This window comes from Pseudochaenichthys georgianus, chromosome 7 (assembly GCF_902827115.2).
Source record: "Pseudochaenichthys georgianus chromosome 7, fPseGeo1.2, whole genome shotgun sequence".
Classification (NCBI taxonomy): domain Eukaryota; kingdom Metazoa; phylum Chordata; class Actinopteri; order Perciformes; family Channichthyidae; genus Pseudochaenichthys; species Pseudochaenichthys georgianus.
Genome location: NC_047509.1, coordinates 2,271,209 through 2,290,447, shown reverse-complemented (window position 1 = coordinate 2,290,447; position 19,239 = coordinate 2,271,209). Strand labels below are relative to the sequence as shown.

The 19,239-nt window shown below is 42.5% G+C and overlaps 2 protein-coding genes across 2 annotated transcripts in view; one reads left to right on the top strand and one right to left on the bottom strand.

Annotated features, from left to right (window-relative positions):
- Positions 1-38: 38 nt before the first annotated feature.
- gpkow (G patch domain and KOW motifs) lies at positions 39-13,370 on the bottom strand. The gene is made up of 11 exons (XM_034086971.2): positions 13,185-13,370; positions 12,219-12,415; positions 10,173-10,315; positions 6,031-6,137; positions 5,033-5,237; positions 3,550-3,682; positions 2,035-2,167; positions 1,818-1,938; positions 1,394-1,463; positions 360-445; positions 39-267 (listed from the first exon to the last, which is right to left on the bottom strand). The coding sequence occupies exons 1-11, from the start codon at positions 13,355-13,357 to the stop codon at positions 139-141; spliced, it is 1,497 nt and encodes a 498-aa protein (XP_033942862.1). The 5' UTR covers positions 13,358-13,370; the 3' UTR covers positions 39-138.
- Positions 13,371-15,107: 1,737 nt separating this feature from the next.
- Positions 15,108-19,239, top strand: part of LOC117449582 (membrane-associated guanylate kinase, WW and PDZ domain-containing protein 2) — a 102,204-nt gene continuing 98,072 nt past the window's right edge. The window contains exon 1 of the mRNA XM_071203698.1: positions 15,108-15,190. Coding sequence (XP_071059799.1) covers positions 15,108-15,190 — 83 coding nt within the window. The remainder of the gene's footprint in view (positions 15,191-19,239) is intronic.

Sequence of the window (19,239 nt, the reverse complement as noted above, 5' to 3'; positions counted from 1 at the left end):
TGGTGACACATCTTGTAATAACATCCGGACAAATAAAGTTCTCGACACTGTTTTATTACAAAATTGCTTTAAAATTCACGATTTTTTTTTTGTTGACAAGAAACAACATTAGAGGTGTGACGACGGGGGTCATCCGAGTCAGTGGTCCGTCTCTCCCACGTACTGACAGATGATGTCATAATCCAGCATGAACACTTTCTCCTCGTGCCGGTCGAGCTGCACCATCGCGCGGCACTTGTTCTTGTCCCGCTGGAGGATACGGCCCACCTGGAAAAAACAAGAACACACCGTGATTAGTAACGATACACACACACACACAGACAGATTAGTAACCACACACAGACAGAGAGACTGCTCACCTGTCCTCTGTGCTCGCCCAGGACAACCATTATAGACTCAGACTCGAGTTTGGGGATGATGGTTTCCAGCATGCTCTGCTTCACATCTGCGACCAAAAGAATTAACAGGTTTGTTAGAAAATCTCACTTCAGAGCTTCAGCCTCAGGATCCATGTATCTGTGATCCTCTCCAGAAAGGAAGTAGTCGTCACATACAGAGCATCAGCTAGTTCCTGAGCAGTGTCCTTCATATGCTGATATCCAAGAGAGGGGCCGTTTCTCAATCTCGAGGATTCTGGCTTCCAAGCCAATATTTCAAGGATGCTACGTGATCGAGTGCCGCCGAAGGACTGTTCCAATCTCCAGCATACATGGAATTCCACCGAGGCCGCGTCCTTGGTTTGGGGGAAATTTCGAGGCTGCACATGGGTAGACTTCGCGTCCTTAAAATCCCCACAATGCTTTGCGCACGGACCAATTTCAAAAACCCTTGCGGAGAATGGCTGAACCGACGCAGCACACATTTACATGTAGTGGCGTAGAACATGTGTTGGTAAATGTGTTACATTTGTTATCACCTATCCGTGAAAGTAAAGCAAGTTCATAATTAGATAGACATCGTGAGGTATTTATTTTTGGTACAGTTTATGTTGAAACAGTTTGAGTGGCACACTTGTTAGCCTGTTCCATTCTTCTTCGTTTTCCGAAGCCGTGGCTTGGAAGTATACTTGTTTAGTTTCTGAAGGAAGTGACTTGGAAGTACGCGACTACCAAGCCAGCATCCTCGAGATTGAGAAACACCCCAGGAGTTACAGTCACAAGATGGAGGAATACCGGTTCTTCGAGGTAAATGATGCACCCTGTCATGAACAAAATACTGACTTTCTCAAAATCAAAATCCTGACTTTCACAAAATCTTAAAATTTGGACTTTCTCGCAAAATCTGGACTTTTTTTTTATGGTTATTCATTTATTTTTACGCCACATCTGCAGCATATGTGAGACATTTTTTATTGTGAATGTAGTCTTTAATAAAAGCATCGCTGACGACTCACCGTCTATCAGCCGCCCCTCGTCAGTTCGACAGATACAGGTCGATGGTGAGAGCACGTCCTCCACACACATCTATAGAGGAAAACTGATGTTAAGACCTATGACAGAAACCCTTCGTTTGTAATCATTATAACAGCAACTCATGATATAGTGCACGATAGGGAAGACCCCTGGATATGAAACAACAATTTTTAGAAGTGTTTACATTCAACGACAACTGGTAATAGTATGTTTTTAACTCTTTATGTGTCAGAAAAATTTAATAAATCAAAGACAATCAGACAAACATCATTCAGCGAAAGAATAAAGGTAAAAGGAACTTGGCGACGGTCTGGACGAGCTAAATGATAAACCTCCCGATGGTAATACGTGAGTACATGAACAGGTGCGAGTACACCGACACTAATACACGATGCCCATCAGTACCTTGGAGTTGTAGTATTTGCCCCCTTTGAAGGATTTGTCTATGAAGCGAACCTTCAAATCCCTCTGGAGCCAGGAGGGGGGGGGCGGGGGGCGCCTCGCCTCTTTCACCGGAGGCTTGTCTCTGCGGTGGAGAGAACATCAAACACACGGTTACTCAGAGAAAGCTTTATTAGCCGACACAGGGAAATGAGAAGCATTGCAGAGGTGAAACGGGTACCTGTCCTGACTGGATTCTCTGTGCTTCCTCTTCCTCTCGTCTTTACTCCGGCTCTCCTTCTCCTCCTGTCTCTCCTTCTCCTTCTCTCGCTCCTTCTCCTTCTCCTTCTCCTTGTGGGCTCTACTGAGGCGAGCTGGTGAGCAGGAGAAAAATGTCAAATGTGGAAAACACAGAAGGCTTCTCAATTCTCTAATGTCCCCTCCTCGACTCCTATCCTCGTGCCGCCCACAGGAGATGCGAGCGGAGGAGCCGAGGAGGGGAGCGGAGGAGCCGAGGAGGGGAAGCAGCAGGCGGTTAGAGAAAGGAGAACTCCTCTCCTCTGAGCGGTCATTTTAAAGAGACGTCCAAATCGTGCACGTTCTGTGTTGGCACCGGATGTCGGGGAAACTATCAGCAATACTCCGAAAAGAATCCCACCCGACTCCTTCGCCCCTCCAACAGCGGGATGTCCTTATCGTAATTTAAAGCGATAAAAACTCAATCTTCTCTCGAATTATTACTTTTTTTTTGGACGCCCTCGGCTCGAGTTCAGGGCGTTCCGAGCTGAGCGGCGGAAAGACGCCCACCTGGCGGAAACGCTGGCACCGAGTGTTGGTGTTTCTATTCTCTACTCTCTTATTCCTGAGATTAAAAGCTGTGAGAGAATCCTCGTTTCCTTTTTCTTCCAAAATATGAAGACTGAACTGAATTGTTTTTATAACACCAGGGTGTATGCAGGAATCCTGAAGTCACATGCAAGACCCTTTAAGACCTTTTTTAAGACCCTTTGCATACATCTTAAGACCTCATCACCACTTTGAGTTCTAACCGGTTACCTTGGCGACACACTTTACCTCACATTGACTATATACAGTATTGATTGTCCTTCCTCCTCATCGTCCAACCATTTGGACGCAGACTTGCATTTCCCCATAACGATGCTGCTTAGCAACCGGCGTAAACGGACCTCCGCGCGCTATCAAGCAGTGAGCGTGCGACGTCCTGTTCAGATGACGTCAAACCCAACGGGATGCCATCAATAAACTCCACAGAATCACACGACACACCTACGCCATGATTACCTTCAGGCAGACTGTAGAATACAACCTCTCTGGACCATTGATATACTTATTGAAAACAAGCTACAAAATGTAATACCTTGGAAAATGCCGTTTCATACTTTTTAATAGCCTTCATTTTCACTAAATTGATTTATCAACTTTTAATACTTTTTAAGACCCCGCGGACATACAAGAAATGTTAAAGAAAATATTAATTATATTTAGCCTCACATAAAGCTATATTATTATTATTGTTATAATATACAAGCTGCATTATAAAAACTGTAACAATAATTTAAAAAAAAGAAAAAACGTAATCAGATTGCAACGGCCATTACGTGCAATTAAAAAAACTGAAAATGTTGACCTTTGATGACCTCTAACCAAATTCAGAGAAATGTAATCTAATATCAGCATCAAGACTATTTACCTTAAATGTTTACTTGTTATAATTTATTTTTAGAGAGGGACTCACTGAGGTCTTTGCAGTTTTTCTCGTACTCGGTACGTCCCACCAGCTTCACAGCGTGCTGGCTGATGGTGGCAGACCGACCCCCGATGGCCAGCTTCACCACCACACGAGCGTTATCGGGGTCCAAGCCTTCAATCTGTAGCGGGAAATACAGTTACTCAGAGTGAACACTAGTGTGAAAACAAAACATGAAGACTCCAATGCAGGGTGTCAAACAAACCGAGATTGACTTTTCAAAGTGTAAAAACTACTAGTTTGTATTCTTGTGTTTCAGTTGCTGTTATTTATAGGTTATTAGGCTGCTATGATTTTACTGGTCCGGTCTGCTTGCTGCAGAGATGGCACACACTCCCTTTACTCAAGTAGAAGTACAGATACTCGTGTTTAAAAATACTCTGGTGAAAGTAGAAGTACTGACTAAACTTCTTTACTCAAGTGAAAGTAAAGAGGCTTTGAAGTGTACTTCAGTAAAAAGTACCCATAGTTAGCAGCTGTTTTAAAGAGTACCTGACCTCCCTTTATATCAATAGAACAATATTGTCATTGTTAGCTAATGAATGTTTCCATGGTGAACAACGGCAACATGACAACGTTTCCATTGGTCCCTCTTCTTTAGAGAAGACCAGGAAGTGATGGATACACGGATCGTGTTCCAATCAATAGGCACGCAGTGACTCTAAAGAATAATGACCACGCACCAAACACACATTCAGACTAAAGGAACCAGCTGTTTGGAAATGAGAGAAGTAGAAAGTACAGGTATTTGAGTTCAACATGTAAGAAGTAGAAAGTACAGGTATTTGGGTTCAACATGTAAGAAGTAGAAAGTACAGGTATTTGAGTTCAACATGTAAGAAGTAGAAAGTACAGGTATTTGAGTTCAACATGTAAGAAGTAGAAAGTACAGGTATTTGAGTTCAACATGTAAGAAGTAGAAAGTACAGGTATTTGTGTTCAACATGTAAGAAGTAGAAAGTACAGGTATTTGAGTTCAACATGTAAGAAGTAGAAAGTACAGGTATTAGTGTTCAACATGTAAGAAGTAGAAAGTACAGGTATTTGTGTTCAACATGTAAGAAGTAGAAAGTACAGGTATTTGAGTTCAACATGTAAGAAGTAGAAAGTACAGGTATTCGTGTTTAACATGTAAGAAGTAGAAAGTACAGGTATTTGAGTTCAACATGTAAGAAGTAGAAAGTACAGGTATTTGAGTTCAACATGTAAGAAGTAGAAAGTTCAGGTATTTGGGTTCAACATGTAAGAAGTAGAAAGTACAGGTATTTGAGTTCAAAATGTAAGAAGTCAAAGTAAAAAGTAGTCAGAAAAATAAGTAGTGGAGTAAAGTACTGATACCAGAACAATGTACTTAAGTACAGTAACAAAGTATTTGTACTCCACTACTTCCCACCTCTGGCTTGCTGTAAGGAGCCACTGAACTAAAATGAGGGCATGTCAACAGGTTATAGATGTTTCAGATGAAGCCTACCTTGCCGTACAGTTCTTTGTGGGCCCCTGACTGCACCAGCACGAAGCCCCCGGGCCCCATCACCAGCTCCTCCTCCTTCTCCCTCTCCTCACCGGGCTTGGGGGGGCGCTTATGTTTGGTGGGCTCCAGGTCCTTTATGGCGGCACGATCGGCACCCAGACCCAGACCTTTGGGGCGGAGCTGGCTCTCGATCGGCACCACATGCCTGGGCAGACAGAAGCAACAGAGTGGATCAATAAACAGAAGGTAAATGTGCAAAAACATTCATATTTCACGAGTTGTAACAAAACTCACAGTGGAAGTGAGGGCTGCTCGATTATGGCAAAAATCATAATGATAATGATTATTTTGGTCAATAATTGATATCACGATTATTAAAAACGATGATCCTTTTACTTGTAATGTAACAATATGTTTTTAACAGTTGATTACTCTGAACTTTAAGTTTAATTCAACTGAAAAACCAACAAAAAAAATCTTAAAAAATATATATATCGTTATATTTCGTTGTTTTCGTAATCGTTGCAAACCAAAATCGAGATTAAAATACGATTAATTGCACAGCCCTAGTGGAAATACATTCATCATCCAGATCTGAATGAAAACAAACGTATTTCTTCAGAATTAACAAATTCCAACACCAATTTAATTTATATTCAACATCGGGAAGAAACTACTTATTATTTGTATTATAGATTAGTCAATAGATTGCATTTTTAAGGTATTTAAGTATATTTAATGTGAAAGGGAATATAAAACAAAGCCCATCACATAGTCTGAGAGCTCAAGATGAAGTCTTTAAATATCGATAACGGAAAGATAATTGGTTTTTCAAAAACATTAAACTTTCAGAAATGTATCATTTGATGTTGCCCTTCTGATACACTCTTTAGGCATGTCTTCGAACACCACAGTTAAGTGTAAGTTAAGTGTAAGTTAAGTGTAAGTGTGCATTTAAATGAGTGGAGGAAGTAGTAAGGCATCCGTTTGTGTCTTACTGCTTGAAGGTGCGTCCGATGCCTTCCTCTTTGTTCCAGCCCATCCCTTTCAGCATGGCGATGCCATACGCCTCCACAGGAACACACGCATAGTCCGCCTCTGTCGACTGACCAACACAGAGTCACATGTTACCTTTGATCCAAAACCGTGACACATTTCAATAAACAATACGGTGGGGGAAACTTCTGAAGCAACTGGAGTCAGGACTCAGAGAGACGAGGAGAGCCGGAGCTCTGACGGCAAACACTGACGGTTTATCTGGAGCTTCGGCCGGAGAATTCACACGACGTGTCCCGAGCCGCGGACTGACCACACGGTCGAGATGCCACAATCAGTCCTGAGGAGCCTCCCGTAGCTCCAGGTTTAACGAGTTCAGAGTGTAATCATCAACATTCTTCAATAGAGAGACTAAACAGCTGAGGACACTGGATCACAGTTGTTGTCGCTTATGGCTCGGGGTCATCTCCCCCCCGAGAAGGATGTGTTCCAGGCGTCCCACAACAATAACTATCTCTGACCGAGAGCTGCCCCTCCTCAAGAGAGATGGCAGCGATACCCAAGGCCGTAGACCTGCGCCATGGTTTCCTACATTCATGCAGCACCGTATCCTTTATGAAGTAGGGTGTCATGTATAAGTGCCTCCAGGATTGACACACAATCGAATAAGAAGCAACTAAAAGGAAAAGGGAACTTGTCTTTTCCATTTAAACATCTTGAAACAATTGGGAGGTATTCACCATTCTTATCATTTGGGTGCAACATGTTTCCTAATAAACCTCCTATTAGGATCATTGTTGCAAGACCACACCACGAGCAAACCTGCGTGTAGAGAAAGGAATGGAGAAAGCGCAGATACTAACGAAGATCTGATGTGTGTAACATATTTAAAATGTATCAACAAATCCATTTGACAACACAAGAGTATTATATCTTCTTAAGCATCAAGACACACACATGAAACGCTAAAAGAACAGACGCATTTAAACGTGTCTTGGTACTAAAGGCGGTGCTTATGTAATGTGTGGGTTGAGTTGTGCAGAGACAGAGAGAAGCGCCGTGTGATGCCGCTCTTACTCAGCCGTTTGGCCCCAGGCTGTCGGACTCAGCCGGGCCCCAGCGGCCGCCGTTCAGAGCCGAGCGACGGCCCCGCTCCTCTGAGGGAAGCCTGGGGCCCACGCTCACTGAGCAGCCTGCATTTAAATGAGCTCGGGGCCACAGACTGACAGTTGTTCTGCAGTGACACGGAGCAGAGCCGCGGTGACAGAGACGAGGCGTTCGAGGCCTCTCGGTGAAAACAGGACGTCTGATTGGCTGCCTGCGTGTCTCTGGGGAGAGTGTGGACGCCCGTCTGCCACCCAGCCTCTCTGTCCTGACATCAGAGGTTTCTCTCCGTTGACCGTCAGCACTTTCACACACGCTCACATTTCAACCAGAGTCAAAGTCGACCGGATTTTTCTGAACCGTCAGGAGTTTTCATATTCTCGCTGAAACGCCTCTCCAGCAGATTTGAGTGTGATCTTTACATCTGATAGCAGTTAGAAACATGTACATTAGCCAAGAGCCTGAGAGCAATTCTCTCCTCAAACACCTGAGCAATGCCCTGAAGCAAGGCATCGCCAACGAGCTAAAACAGAAACTATTAAACATGAAGGAAACTCCCAGGTGGAGGATGTGCTTAAATGTTGATGGAGAGCAGCCAGAGAGCTTCAGGGGAGGCGCAGCGGAAAAAGAAAACAAGAAACGGTGAAATCTAGCTAGTTAACTTATGCGAGCGGAAACATGGATCGATTTCTCGTGAAGATTTACCTAAAGTGAGAGACGAGACAGAAAACGTGTGTCACTTGCAAACCGGTGACACACGATTAGAATCTGGAGAACCACAGAACGGCCGGCTCGGTTCGCTGGCGGCCGGCACCGCCCTTCATTTCTTATGTTTTTAAACGGCATCATTGCAGTGTGAGAAAAAGTTTTTAGAGAGTACTTGTCCATGGACAAGTGAGTTTGGAAATGTACTTGTCCGAATACATTTTTCACTTGTCCAGAATTGACAAAAATTGGGGCCACTGAAATCTTCTTCTTCGTCATCGTATTTTTTACATTTTCCCACGGTTTTTACAACACCGCTCAACGTAAGTGAGCGGTAAGATTTTACTGCATCACACATAGGGTTGGGTATCGTCTGGATTTTAACGATTCCGGTTCTGCTTTTCGATTCCGGTTATTTTTGTTTCTCGATTCCGGTTCTTTGAGAGGGTAAAAATAAGTCCCGTGACAAACTGGGAGAAAAATATATTTATAAAAACATTAAGTCAAATCTGTATTCCTATTTACAAATCACTTCATACTGTTTAATTTCTTACGGTTATTGAATACAATTATATAAAAATAATCTCTGCATTGTTTAGTTAGTTCTAAGTGGTGCAGTTTGAGAATGTACAAAGACTCCAGCTCATTCAAAACTCTGCAGCTAGACTACTAACGAATACAAAAGGAGGGAACACATTAGTCCTGTCTTAGCTACTCTACACTGGCTTCCTGTAACTCTTAGAATTGATTTGAAGGGGCTTCTCCTCATATACAAGGCTCTAAATGGACAAGGACCCAGCTACATGGCTGACTCTCTAATGAACTACACACCCGCCAGAACACTGCGATCATCAGATGCAGGTCTATTAGAGGTCACCAGAAAGAGTCATAAGAAGATCGGTGATGCAGCCTTTGTAAACTACGCCCCAACACTGTGGAACACGTTACCCAACAATATTAGGGAAGCCAATACATTAGGCATTTTTAAAAGGTGCTATACAAATAAAGTTATTATTATTATTATTATTATATTTATAGCCTATCCTAGCGCATTTCTACAACTCAAAGACACTTGCACGCTTACACATGTCCTGCAATACACATGCTGGCAGCTGCCCAGCTACTCACTGTTTGTAAAAGTTAATAAATAGTATAAATAGCATTTCAATAATTTACTTTCTATACCCTGCTTCATAAACAATACTGACATCGCTGTGCTCCTCCGATTCTGGGGGTCCAGGGATGTGAGGACAGCGCGAGGACACAGACAGGGAGGCTGCTTCCCTTCATAAAGGATATGGTGGTCAATATTAACAACACAGGAGCTAAAACGCTTAATAACCTTCATTACGTGTTAGAGACAGAACATAAGAAAGTTTGACAAAGATGAGGCTGTTAAACAGGCAGCGGATCCGCTGTGTGTAGAGAGAGAGAGAGACGCTGAGCTGCACCGTGCAGCGATCAGCTGATACGGAGCATAGAGAGAGAGAGCTGCTGTCCGCGGGGCTCGGCCTCGCCTCCTGTCCTCACAACTCTTATTAATCACGGGACCGGAGAATTGTTATTTGTTCCTACTCGGAACCGAGTTTTGCTTCCCAACCCTGCCACTGTGCTACACTTCCCGCTCCGCCCCGCCCCCGTCTAACTGTACAGAAAGCGGCGAGATGCATTTCCTTATGAATCGACAAGCAGAACCGAAACTAACATTTCTAAACGAACAATGGCGGACACGGACAATTTGCGAATGAGTTCTGCCTTTTGTAAACTGAATTTATCAATCATTTGTCAATAAATCGGGGCGAAAAACGTCACTTGTCCACCGGACAAGTCAATTGAAAGATCTACTTGTCCGATATTGTAAATAACACGTCCCGGACGGTGGGACGTGTACTTTTTCGCACACTGCATTGAAGTTGCGCTGACAGGCGACAGAGGTCCACCGTTTCCCCGCCGGTGACAGTTCACTAGCAACCCCCCCCCCCCCTGATGAAATGAAAATGTCTGACTTTTGTTCATCATTGATATAAAATGTGTCGATTCATTTTAGCTTTCAGACTTTCAGTAGATCGCAAGAGGTCCATCCATCGCTTCAAAAGATGGTCTTATTTCTACGGCAGTAAGACAATGACTTGACTTGTTCTCTGGTTCACCAAACACTAAAACATTGAAATATACTGAGAGTACATTCCCAACACTTTGTATTCAAACAGTGAATTCGAAGGAAGATGTATCAAGCAAGACTTCATCCAAAAGATAATATCAATAACGCTCTTTTCCCGATCAATCACTGAGTAAAGCAGCTGTTCTTTCTCTCACGCAATACGTCTCCACTTACGGATTCAGGCCTCAGATCCACCTTCACATGGTCTCCGTCCTCGAAGCCCTCGGGGACTTGGTTCTGCATCAGCAGGGGGATGTAGAGGTTCAGGTTCTCTGCCTGAGGGCCGTTCTGCCATTCCTCCAGCTGCCTCCGGGAGTCTGCAAGACGAAAGTGGTCAATTATAACAAGCTTTTAATGAGTAGGGATGCTCCGATCGCCCGAATCAGTATCGGCCGATACCGATCGCCGATCCAATCGAGTGGGCGGGGCCTATGGGGATCTTCCATTTACAGTGATGTTTAAAACTCAGTTAATGTTAAACAACCAACATCATTATTACATTCAAATGAAGTACATTATTCAAGTTTACATTAACTTTGGAGAATAACACGGAGAGATCAGTCAGTGTCTCATGCAGCTCGCTGATCCAGTAACGAGTGACCCGACAGTGAAGAATAAACATATGTATAACTAGTGTAGCTAGTTCCAGAGGTAGATCAATAGCTAAGTGTGTTCGGTCTAACTCTTGTGTGTTGCTCCGCTCACCGGTCCGTCACAGGGGGCGGAGCTTCAGGATTTCTGCTTCACACACACGTTGCACACCGCTATTTTACTGTCTTTTTCGGACACCTTAAAATAATGCCAGACCGGTGAAGCCATTTTTAGACCCTCCAGAAAAACGCGATTCTGCGATCGCAGAATTTACCGCATTATCAACAAAATGGCGCAGATTTTTAAAAGGCCGCATATTTATCAAAAGGCCGCATAATCCCCGCATTTTTCCACACAAAATTGAGGGGGAAAAAAGTTAACTCGTCTTGACGTGAAGTAGTGATGATGATGATGATGATGATGATGATGATGATGATGATGATGATGATGATGATGTGACGTCATCAGAAGGTAAACAACACGCGAACGTGTGGAGCTCACACGAGAGAGAAAACACCAAGATGAAAAAATCGAATCCATCTCATTTACCGACGAACACTTCTGCTAAAGACGGGTCAAAGCAGTTCCCCGATGGAACTATTCTGCACCCCGTGCAACTGTGTGTTGGAGCATAAGAGAACATCCACGGTGACGACCCACTTTGATTCATTCAAACATTCGAAAATAATTTCTGCTGCTGCGGACAAGAAAGCCAAACAACTCACGTTCACCGAGGCATCGACCTCCAAAACCCTTTCGAGGGCTACAAGAAACGAAGTGAGAAGCCTACAAGACTGAAGCTGGTCAGATAACGAACGAGTAAATGAGAACAGAACGAGGCGGAGAAGTGTGTGTGCGCGCGCGTGCGTGAGAGAGAGAGTGTGTGTGAGATTAAAATAGCCCAATTGCTTTTACAATAAATAAACATTGAATGTGTTTAATTGAATAGGAAAGGGGTGTAACGTTAGTGGCAGGTTGTGTGTGAGAGAGAATAAATAAGACAGCCCAATATTTCAAAAAAGATATTCCGCAACTAACCGCAATTTCACCGCATACAATCACATAAACCCTGCATGTTTAATCGCATAATCAAGGATTTTTGCCCGCGTTTTTCTGGAGGGTCTACATTTTAGCGAGCTTGTTTTGCGGCGTACAGAGAAAAGTGTAAATGAGATGCATTGTGGGTAGTATTGGTTTCATTTACACACTTTACAGAAGATGCAGAAGCCTCTCATTTCAAGGAATCGTTCAGAGAACCAAGGTTGTTTTGTTCAACTTGTTTGAAGTGATTAACAGCATGTATTCGGTCTTGTTCTGGATAGCATTAGAATGATTAAGTGACACTTGACACAAGTCATTAGCTGTTGAGGGCCTGTTTAAGCGTAATACTTTAATGTTATAAATAGCTTATAATAAAGTTATTTACTACTCTTTTACTCAAGTAGTACTTTTACTTGCCTATATATACTTTTTAAGAAACACTTCTATTACCAGGGTACTGTTTCTATTTAATCTGCACCAACACTATTCTGAATACTTTACCTTCGGATAGATATCACAGGGCCAATAGAAAATCACAACTACATAATACAAGTCTGTTGTTATTGTTATTATTCTCGATGTACCCACCTTCAATGAGCTCTTTGACGGCCTGGGACTCCACAGAGTCATTCTCCGGAGCAGCTTCCTGTGTTTTGGCTTCCTGTGTTTTGGCTTCAGACGCTGCGCTCGGCTCGCTGGGCACCGCTCGGTCCGCCCGGTGGTGCCAGCGGTTCTTCTGGATCAGAGGGATGATCAGCTCTTTGGGCTTCTCTGAGGGCTTGGTACTGCAGGGCACAGTCAGGGAAAGACAATATTTAGTTAGTTACTGTGGCAAAATAATGTGTAAACTAATGTCACAAGCTCATAACCAGGCTTGGGAAGTAACGGATTACATGTAACGGGATTACGTAATGAGGATACAAAAAAAGGCTAAGTGTATTCCCTTACAGTTACGTTTTGCGTTTTATAATAAAGAATGACATAGTATGGGTTGACGTAGTGTTTTTGCTTGTCATCTAGATTACTTTCATTTAATTTTATTTTCAAATGCAATAGGTGGACACCCGATGTATTAAACAGACATACTTTGTTTGATGTTAATTGATGTGTGTAACAGCGTTTATAAACTATACTATTCTGTAGGCCTAGCCCAAAAGGAGACATTTTGTATCCTAAATACTTTGGTTTCTTCCTGACATCTTATTGATATTTCTTTTCTCTTGCGTTTCTTAGCATTGCATTGATACTGAGGTAATCCAAAACTAACGGAAAGTAATCAGATTGCTTTACTTTTTACGTGATTACTTTACTTTTTACGTGATTACGTTACTGATTACTTTTTTTTTTAAACAGGTAACTACTTACTAGTAATTGTATCATAATACATATAAAAAGTAACCCTCCCAACCTTGCTAATAACGTCTACTATTTAAAAACTAGCTAAATCCAACTGACACGTAAAACAGAATAAACGTTTATAGAACGTAAGCGCTACGTTGATGCTAACATTCTATGTAAATAACCGGTATGTTAGCATTAGCATCCGCTCCTTACCTCTGCAACTCTTTCCCGTCAATTCCCGTCAAGAAATCTTTCTCCTCTCTTTCTGTCACTCCTTCCACAGAGGAAGGTTTGAATTTGCTAACAGTTTTAGTAAATCCAAAAGACAGCGGGGCTGGTTTTTTCTCTGTTTGGTCCTCAGGAACATCTTCCCCGTACGACGCCATGATTGTTTGTGACCAAAACTGGTAGGTGAACGGTTTTGTGGTAGTTGTAGTTTTATGTCGCTATGCTTGTCTTGTTGAAGTCTTGCCAAAGTACTACAATTCCCGACAGGCATGAGAATTAAAGGGAGGCTGCATTGATTAAATTCCAACAAATGATAAGACATTTTTATGCTATACAATAATAAAATAAGTACAATTTTACAATATATAACGAAATAATATTTGACTACAGTTTCAATATATTAACAAATACAATAAAAATAATATATATATTGGGTAATATAAAATATCCAATACAATTACATTTTAAATGACTCGAAAACAAATAATAATGATAATTTATGTTACAGACTTAACAGGATGAGGACAGAATATTGTACTACAGTTTGAATGTATATACCAAAAAAGAATATATGCTTGTCCTTGAAAATAACAATACCATTTAATTTTAATTAAACATATGCTGCAGACTGTAACTTAAAGAATTACCTAATTTTATATTTTGCTAAATCAAAAAAGGTCTGAAGTATGAAGTATGAAGTATGAATTATTGTATGAATTATTGCTGCGTTCACACCCAAATGGGTTATGTCAGAGCTATGTCCATGTTACTATAAATTAGCCTCATTAAAGTCTTATCCAAGTAAACCTCGCGCATCAAAAAACAATAACATAATGAGTACAAAACAAGTTCGAGCCTTATACATGTATAGTGACAACTCGTCGTGTAGCAAATTAGTTTCTAAATACTCAAATTGATCTTGTTCTCACGCCTTTACCTCCCCGTTATAACTCGTAAACGAAAAGTGATGCAGGTACACACAGAGGATGATAAGGGGCGGGACTTTTAACTCTTTTCATTCCCTCCCCTCTGTGCTCCTTAACTTCCCAAGATAACCTGCTGCTCATTTGTATTTTAGCAGTGTTTCTTTGCTCTAAAAGTGCCTTTTTTGCGCAGCGGGATTATTAACCTGAGCACACTTTACTACCGGACATCATAGCATGTATCTAATCTGATCTAATCTGATGTGATCTGCTGCAATTGACGCTCCTCGCCCTCAAAGCACCGCGCCTGCAGCGGCTCAATGACACCGACTCTCCCCGGTCACAGCACCGGGAGCAGCCACGTTTCTCATCATTATCCGTAGTAAAACACACGTGAATCCGTAATTAATGCACCTGCACCACCTGCAAGGCTACAGGGAAGGATTTACCGAGGAGAAAGCGACCATGAAGGTAAGACATTCTGTATTTTTAAAGTCAAAATCTAGTTGTTTAATAGTCTTCCTCGCAAGTTACACGGCATGTTCTGTCAATCATCCAGTCTGCACGTTGTTTCGCCTGGAGCAGTGCAGCAGCTGCTACATTTAAGCAGCCAGTCAGATTTGCCTGACAGTGTGTGTGTGCGTGTAGCTTGGTTGTGTGTGTGTGTGTGCGTGTGTGTGTGTGTGTGTGTGTGTGTGTGTGTGTGTGTGGTGTGTGTGTGTGTGTGTGTGTGTGTCTGTCTCTGAGTATTATTCCCTCTCTCTCCTCTCTCCTCTCTCCTCTCTCCTCTCTCTACATCTCCACAGAGCATCAGTATCCAAACATCCCGTCAGCCGTGCACATCGTCTCTCACTTTCTCTGGTGCACTCACACTGCTTTTTATCATACACACACACGCACACACACACATACACACAGCTCTGTAAACAGCTGCTATTTATTTAAGTGCATGTTTATCAGTTAACTGTTAACCTCAGTCGGGTCGATGTATATAGACGCGTTCAAACGGATCCTCTTTGAAAGGCTCAACTGCTTGAAGAGAATGTGTGTGCGTCAGCGCCAGGGCAGGTCAGTACTATTTTACCCTAAATATGAGGAAACATGAGAATCTGTTGTGTGTAACCCAAGTGTGTGTGTGAGAGTGAGAGTCAGAGAGTGTGTGCATGTAAACTGGTCAGTGTGTGTGGAGGAGAGAATGAGGGTTTGTGATGATGGGGGCAGAGATATGGAGTCCCTCTGTCATGAACTTTTACCTCTTTTAAGTGTGTGTGTGTGTGTGTGTGTGTGTGTGTGTGTGTGTGTGTGTGTGTGTGTGTGTGTGTGTGTGTGTGTGTGTGTTGTCAAGCTTTGAGGTTAATCAACTGATCGATAAGCCGAAACACAGAAACATCGCCAACAATGTTGTGAAATGATTTGTCTTTTAAGTCGTATTTTTCATGCAGAAATGTCAGAAAATGCTGTTTTTAAAGTATCAATTGTGGAGATTTCTGGCCTTTTTCTACTTTCATATCAAGTGAATATCTTTGGGTTAAGGATTGATAAATCAAGACATCTAAAGACATCACCTTGGATTTTTAGAAACATGGATGGTAAGTTTCAACTATTTTATGAATAGTTAAAAAAGTTGATTGAGACCTTTTGGTTAAATCTATATCGTTCATGTGTGTACTTTGTAGCTCTCCTGCTGCTGAAATTGACTTAATGAACTCAAGCCCATCCTCAATGCACCTGCTCCCACGATGCCGTGAGAAACAGACTGACTTGCAAAAAAAATGTTCTCTGTAGTTCACGGTCAGGTGTGTGTGAAGGCATAGTGTAACATGCCTTGCAGCTCTGTGTGTGTGTGTGTGTGTGTGTGTGTGTGTGTGTGTGTGTGTGTGTCTGTGTGTGTGTGCGTGTGTGTGTGCTTGTTAAGGGTGTGTCCCTGCTCAATACAGGGAGCTTGTTTTGAAGTGATGGATGTTTGACCCTGACTCCATAGTGTGCATTTCTGTGGATTTGGAGAGCGTTGAAGGTTATGCTGGTAATGAATCATTAAAATGTGGAAAGGGAAGGAGAGGCGTTTGGCTGTTCCTCAGCTCAGCGCCTGTTCTGCACTCTAACTAAGGGAAACCTTTTTCAGAGTCATTCTGCATTCGCTTGTCGTCCATTGAATCCACTTTTCTTCCCAAGTTTGGAGCGACAGTAAGTGGACAGGCATGTTTCTACACGACTCAGCGCTGAGCGTGGAGCATCTCCTCTCCTGCTGTCTGTCGTAGTAATGCACGTCACCTGGGAGCTGTTGATTGTCTAATTATGTTCCTTCTGTGTCCTTCGGCAGCATGCATATTAATGCTGCTGTTTTAAGGTGTGGTGGAAACTAAGTGTGTGTGTGTGTGTGTGTGTGTGTGTGTGTGTGTGTGTGTGTGTGTGTGTGTGTGTGTGTGTGTGTGTGTGTGTGTGTGTGTGTGTGTGTGTGTGTGTGTGTGTGTGTGTGTGTGTGTGTGTGTGCACGTGGCAGTTTACCCTTGACATGGCTGCCGGCGCCCATCTGTGGTCCAAACCTTTGCTCCCAGCCACTGCATTTGCATTCTGCAGTTGTAGCACGGTCTATTCTTAGTTCCACAGTTCATGTGGAGTCTGGGATCAGCAACAACTGGGGATGTGCGATAATTCAATATTATGTTTAATCATCAACTTTTCATGGAATTATATCATGAGGTATCGTGTATTGAGATGCAATGATATTTCTGAAGGCTGACCCTGAAGGATGCATTGCAAGGGCTCCCTCCACAAAAAGCCAATGGGTTTTTTCCATTGGCTTTTGGATTAAGATCTGTGTCAAACAGACGTTTATCATACTTACACGCTTTGTTCAGCAGGATAATCTCCACCTATTGGGCTATAAAGGAACTACAGCACGGTCACATGACTTCACGTCACCATCGCTAAGCTAAAGGCGGCTAATGTTGGGCTATAAAGGAACTACAGCACGGTCACATGGCTTCACGTCACCACCGCTAAGCTAAAGGCGGCTAATATTGGGCTATAAAGGAACTACAGCACGGTCACATGACTTCACGTCACCACCGCTAAGCTAAAGGTGGCTAATGTTGGGCTATAAAGGAACTACAGCACGGTCACATGACTTCACGTCACCACCGCTAAGCTAAAGGTGGCTAATGTTGGGCTATAAAGGAACTACAGTACGGTCACATGACTTCACGTCACCACCGCTAAGCTAAAGGTGGCTAATGTTGGGCTATAAAGGAACTACAGCACGGTCACATAACTTCACGTCACCACCGCTAAGCTAATGGTGGCTAATGTTGGGCTATAAAGGAACTACAGCACGGTCACATGACTTCACGTCACCACCGCTAAGCTAAAGGTGGCTAATGTTGGGCTATAAAGGAACTACAGCACGGTCACATAACTTCACGTCACCACCGCTAAGCTAATGGTGGCTAATGTTGGGCTATAAAGGAACTAGCACGGTCACATGACTTCACGTCACCACCGCTAAGCTAAAGGTGGCTAATGTTGGGCTATAAAGGAACTAGCACGGTCACATGACTTCACGTCACCATCGCTAAGCTAAAGGTGGCTAATGTTGGGCTATAAAGGAACTACAGCACGGTCACATAACTTCACGTCACCATCGCTAAGCTAAAGGTGGCTAATGTTGGGCTATAAAGAAACTACAGCACGGTCACATGACTTCACGTCACCATCGCTAAGCTAAAGGCGGCTAATGTTGGGCTATAAAGGAACTACAGCACGGTCACATGACTTCACGTCACCATCGCTAAGCTAAAGGTGGCTAATGTTGGGCTATAAAGGAACTACAGCACGGTCACATGACTTCACGTCACCACCGCTAAGCTAAAGGTGGCTAATGTTGGGCTATAAAGGAACTACAGCACTAAATAATAAGAAGAAGAAGAAGAAGAAGAAGAAGAAGAAGAAGAAGAAGAAGAAGAAGAAGAAGAAGAAGACATACTTTATTAATTTAACATTTCTTTCTAAAGGCGGCTAATGTTGGGCGTGATCATGACATTTAGTCGTCTCATTTAGACACTTGTTAGCAACCGCCGTTATTAAATTCACCAGTGGGTTATTTACTGACGTCGTAAAACATCTCTTCAGTTTGTGTTAACTATAGACCTTATTACCGTTTAATAACCAAAACCATATTTAAAAAAACATTGACCAGAGACGATCTGATCTAACTTAGTAAAATCAAACTAATGTCTTCATCTGATCACTTCGTATTGGTGTGCATACATGTTGACATAGTGTGTCATAGCTGGAAATGGATATACCTTTAATGTCTCCATTCTGGTGACAGCACCAGAGTCCTTATGTTTTTGAATTTTAAATCGGTCCATCTCGGAATACTTAGGGAATGCCTGGAAGGAAATATATTCAAATGTGGTACCTACATCCATTTGGACTCAATGATGAACTGTTAAAATGTTGGAGGTCAAATCAGAATCATAAATACTCCATTGATCCCCGGGGGGGCCGTTGGATAAATAGATGTCAAAGGTAAATGTCACTGCAACCTCACATCCGTCGTATTCCCAGGAACGCCTGCAGGGACTTTCTCTTTCACTTGGACAAAAGGATGAAGTGTCACTAATTGAGTGGTCAAAGGTCACTGTGACCTCGCCAAACGGCCCTTATTAACTCATAAGTTAATTATGACATTTTTGTCAATTAATTCACACAAATGTCTCGTAGGACAAAATGATGAAGTGATGATATTTGAGACGTACATTTAACGATTCAGAAGCTTCATTTGTCATGTATGCACAGAGGGTACAGCGCGGTGCATATGATGGATCAGAGGCATAGAACCGTGAGGCTGGAACTGTTTCTATTATTTCCCCCTTGAAACTGTTATGCTTAAAGACTTCAATGTGTGGTTGTGTCATATATCTAAATATTGAAGTAGAGCATGCAATATTGTTATTGAGATAAATTACATGTACACAGGGTTGGGAGGGCAACTTTAAAAATGTATTCTAGCACAGTTACTACTACATGTAAAACAGTGTACTCAGTAACCTGATTTGAGTATCAACATATAAAAGTATTGTAACCTGATTTACTTTGGATTACTTCAATATCAA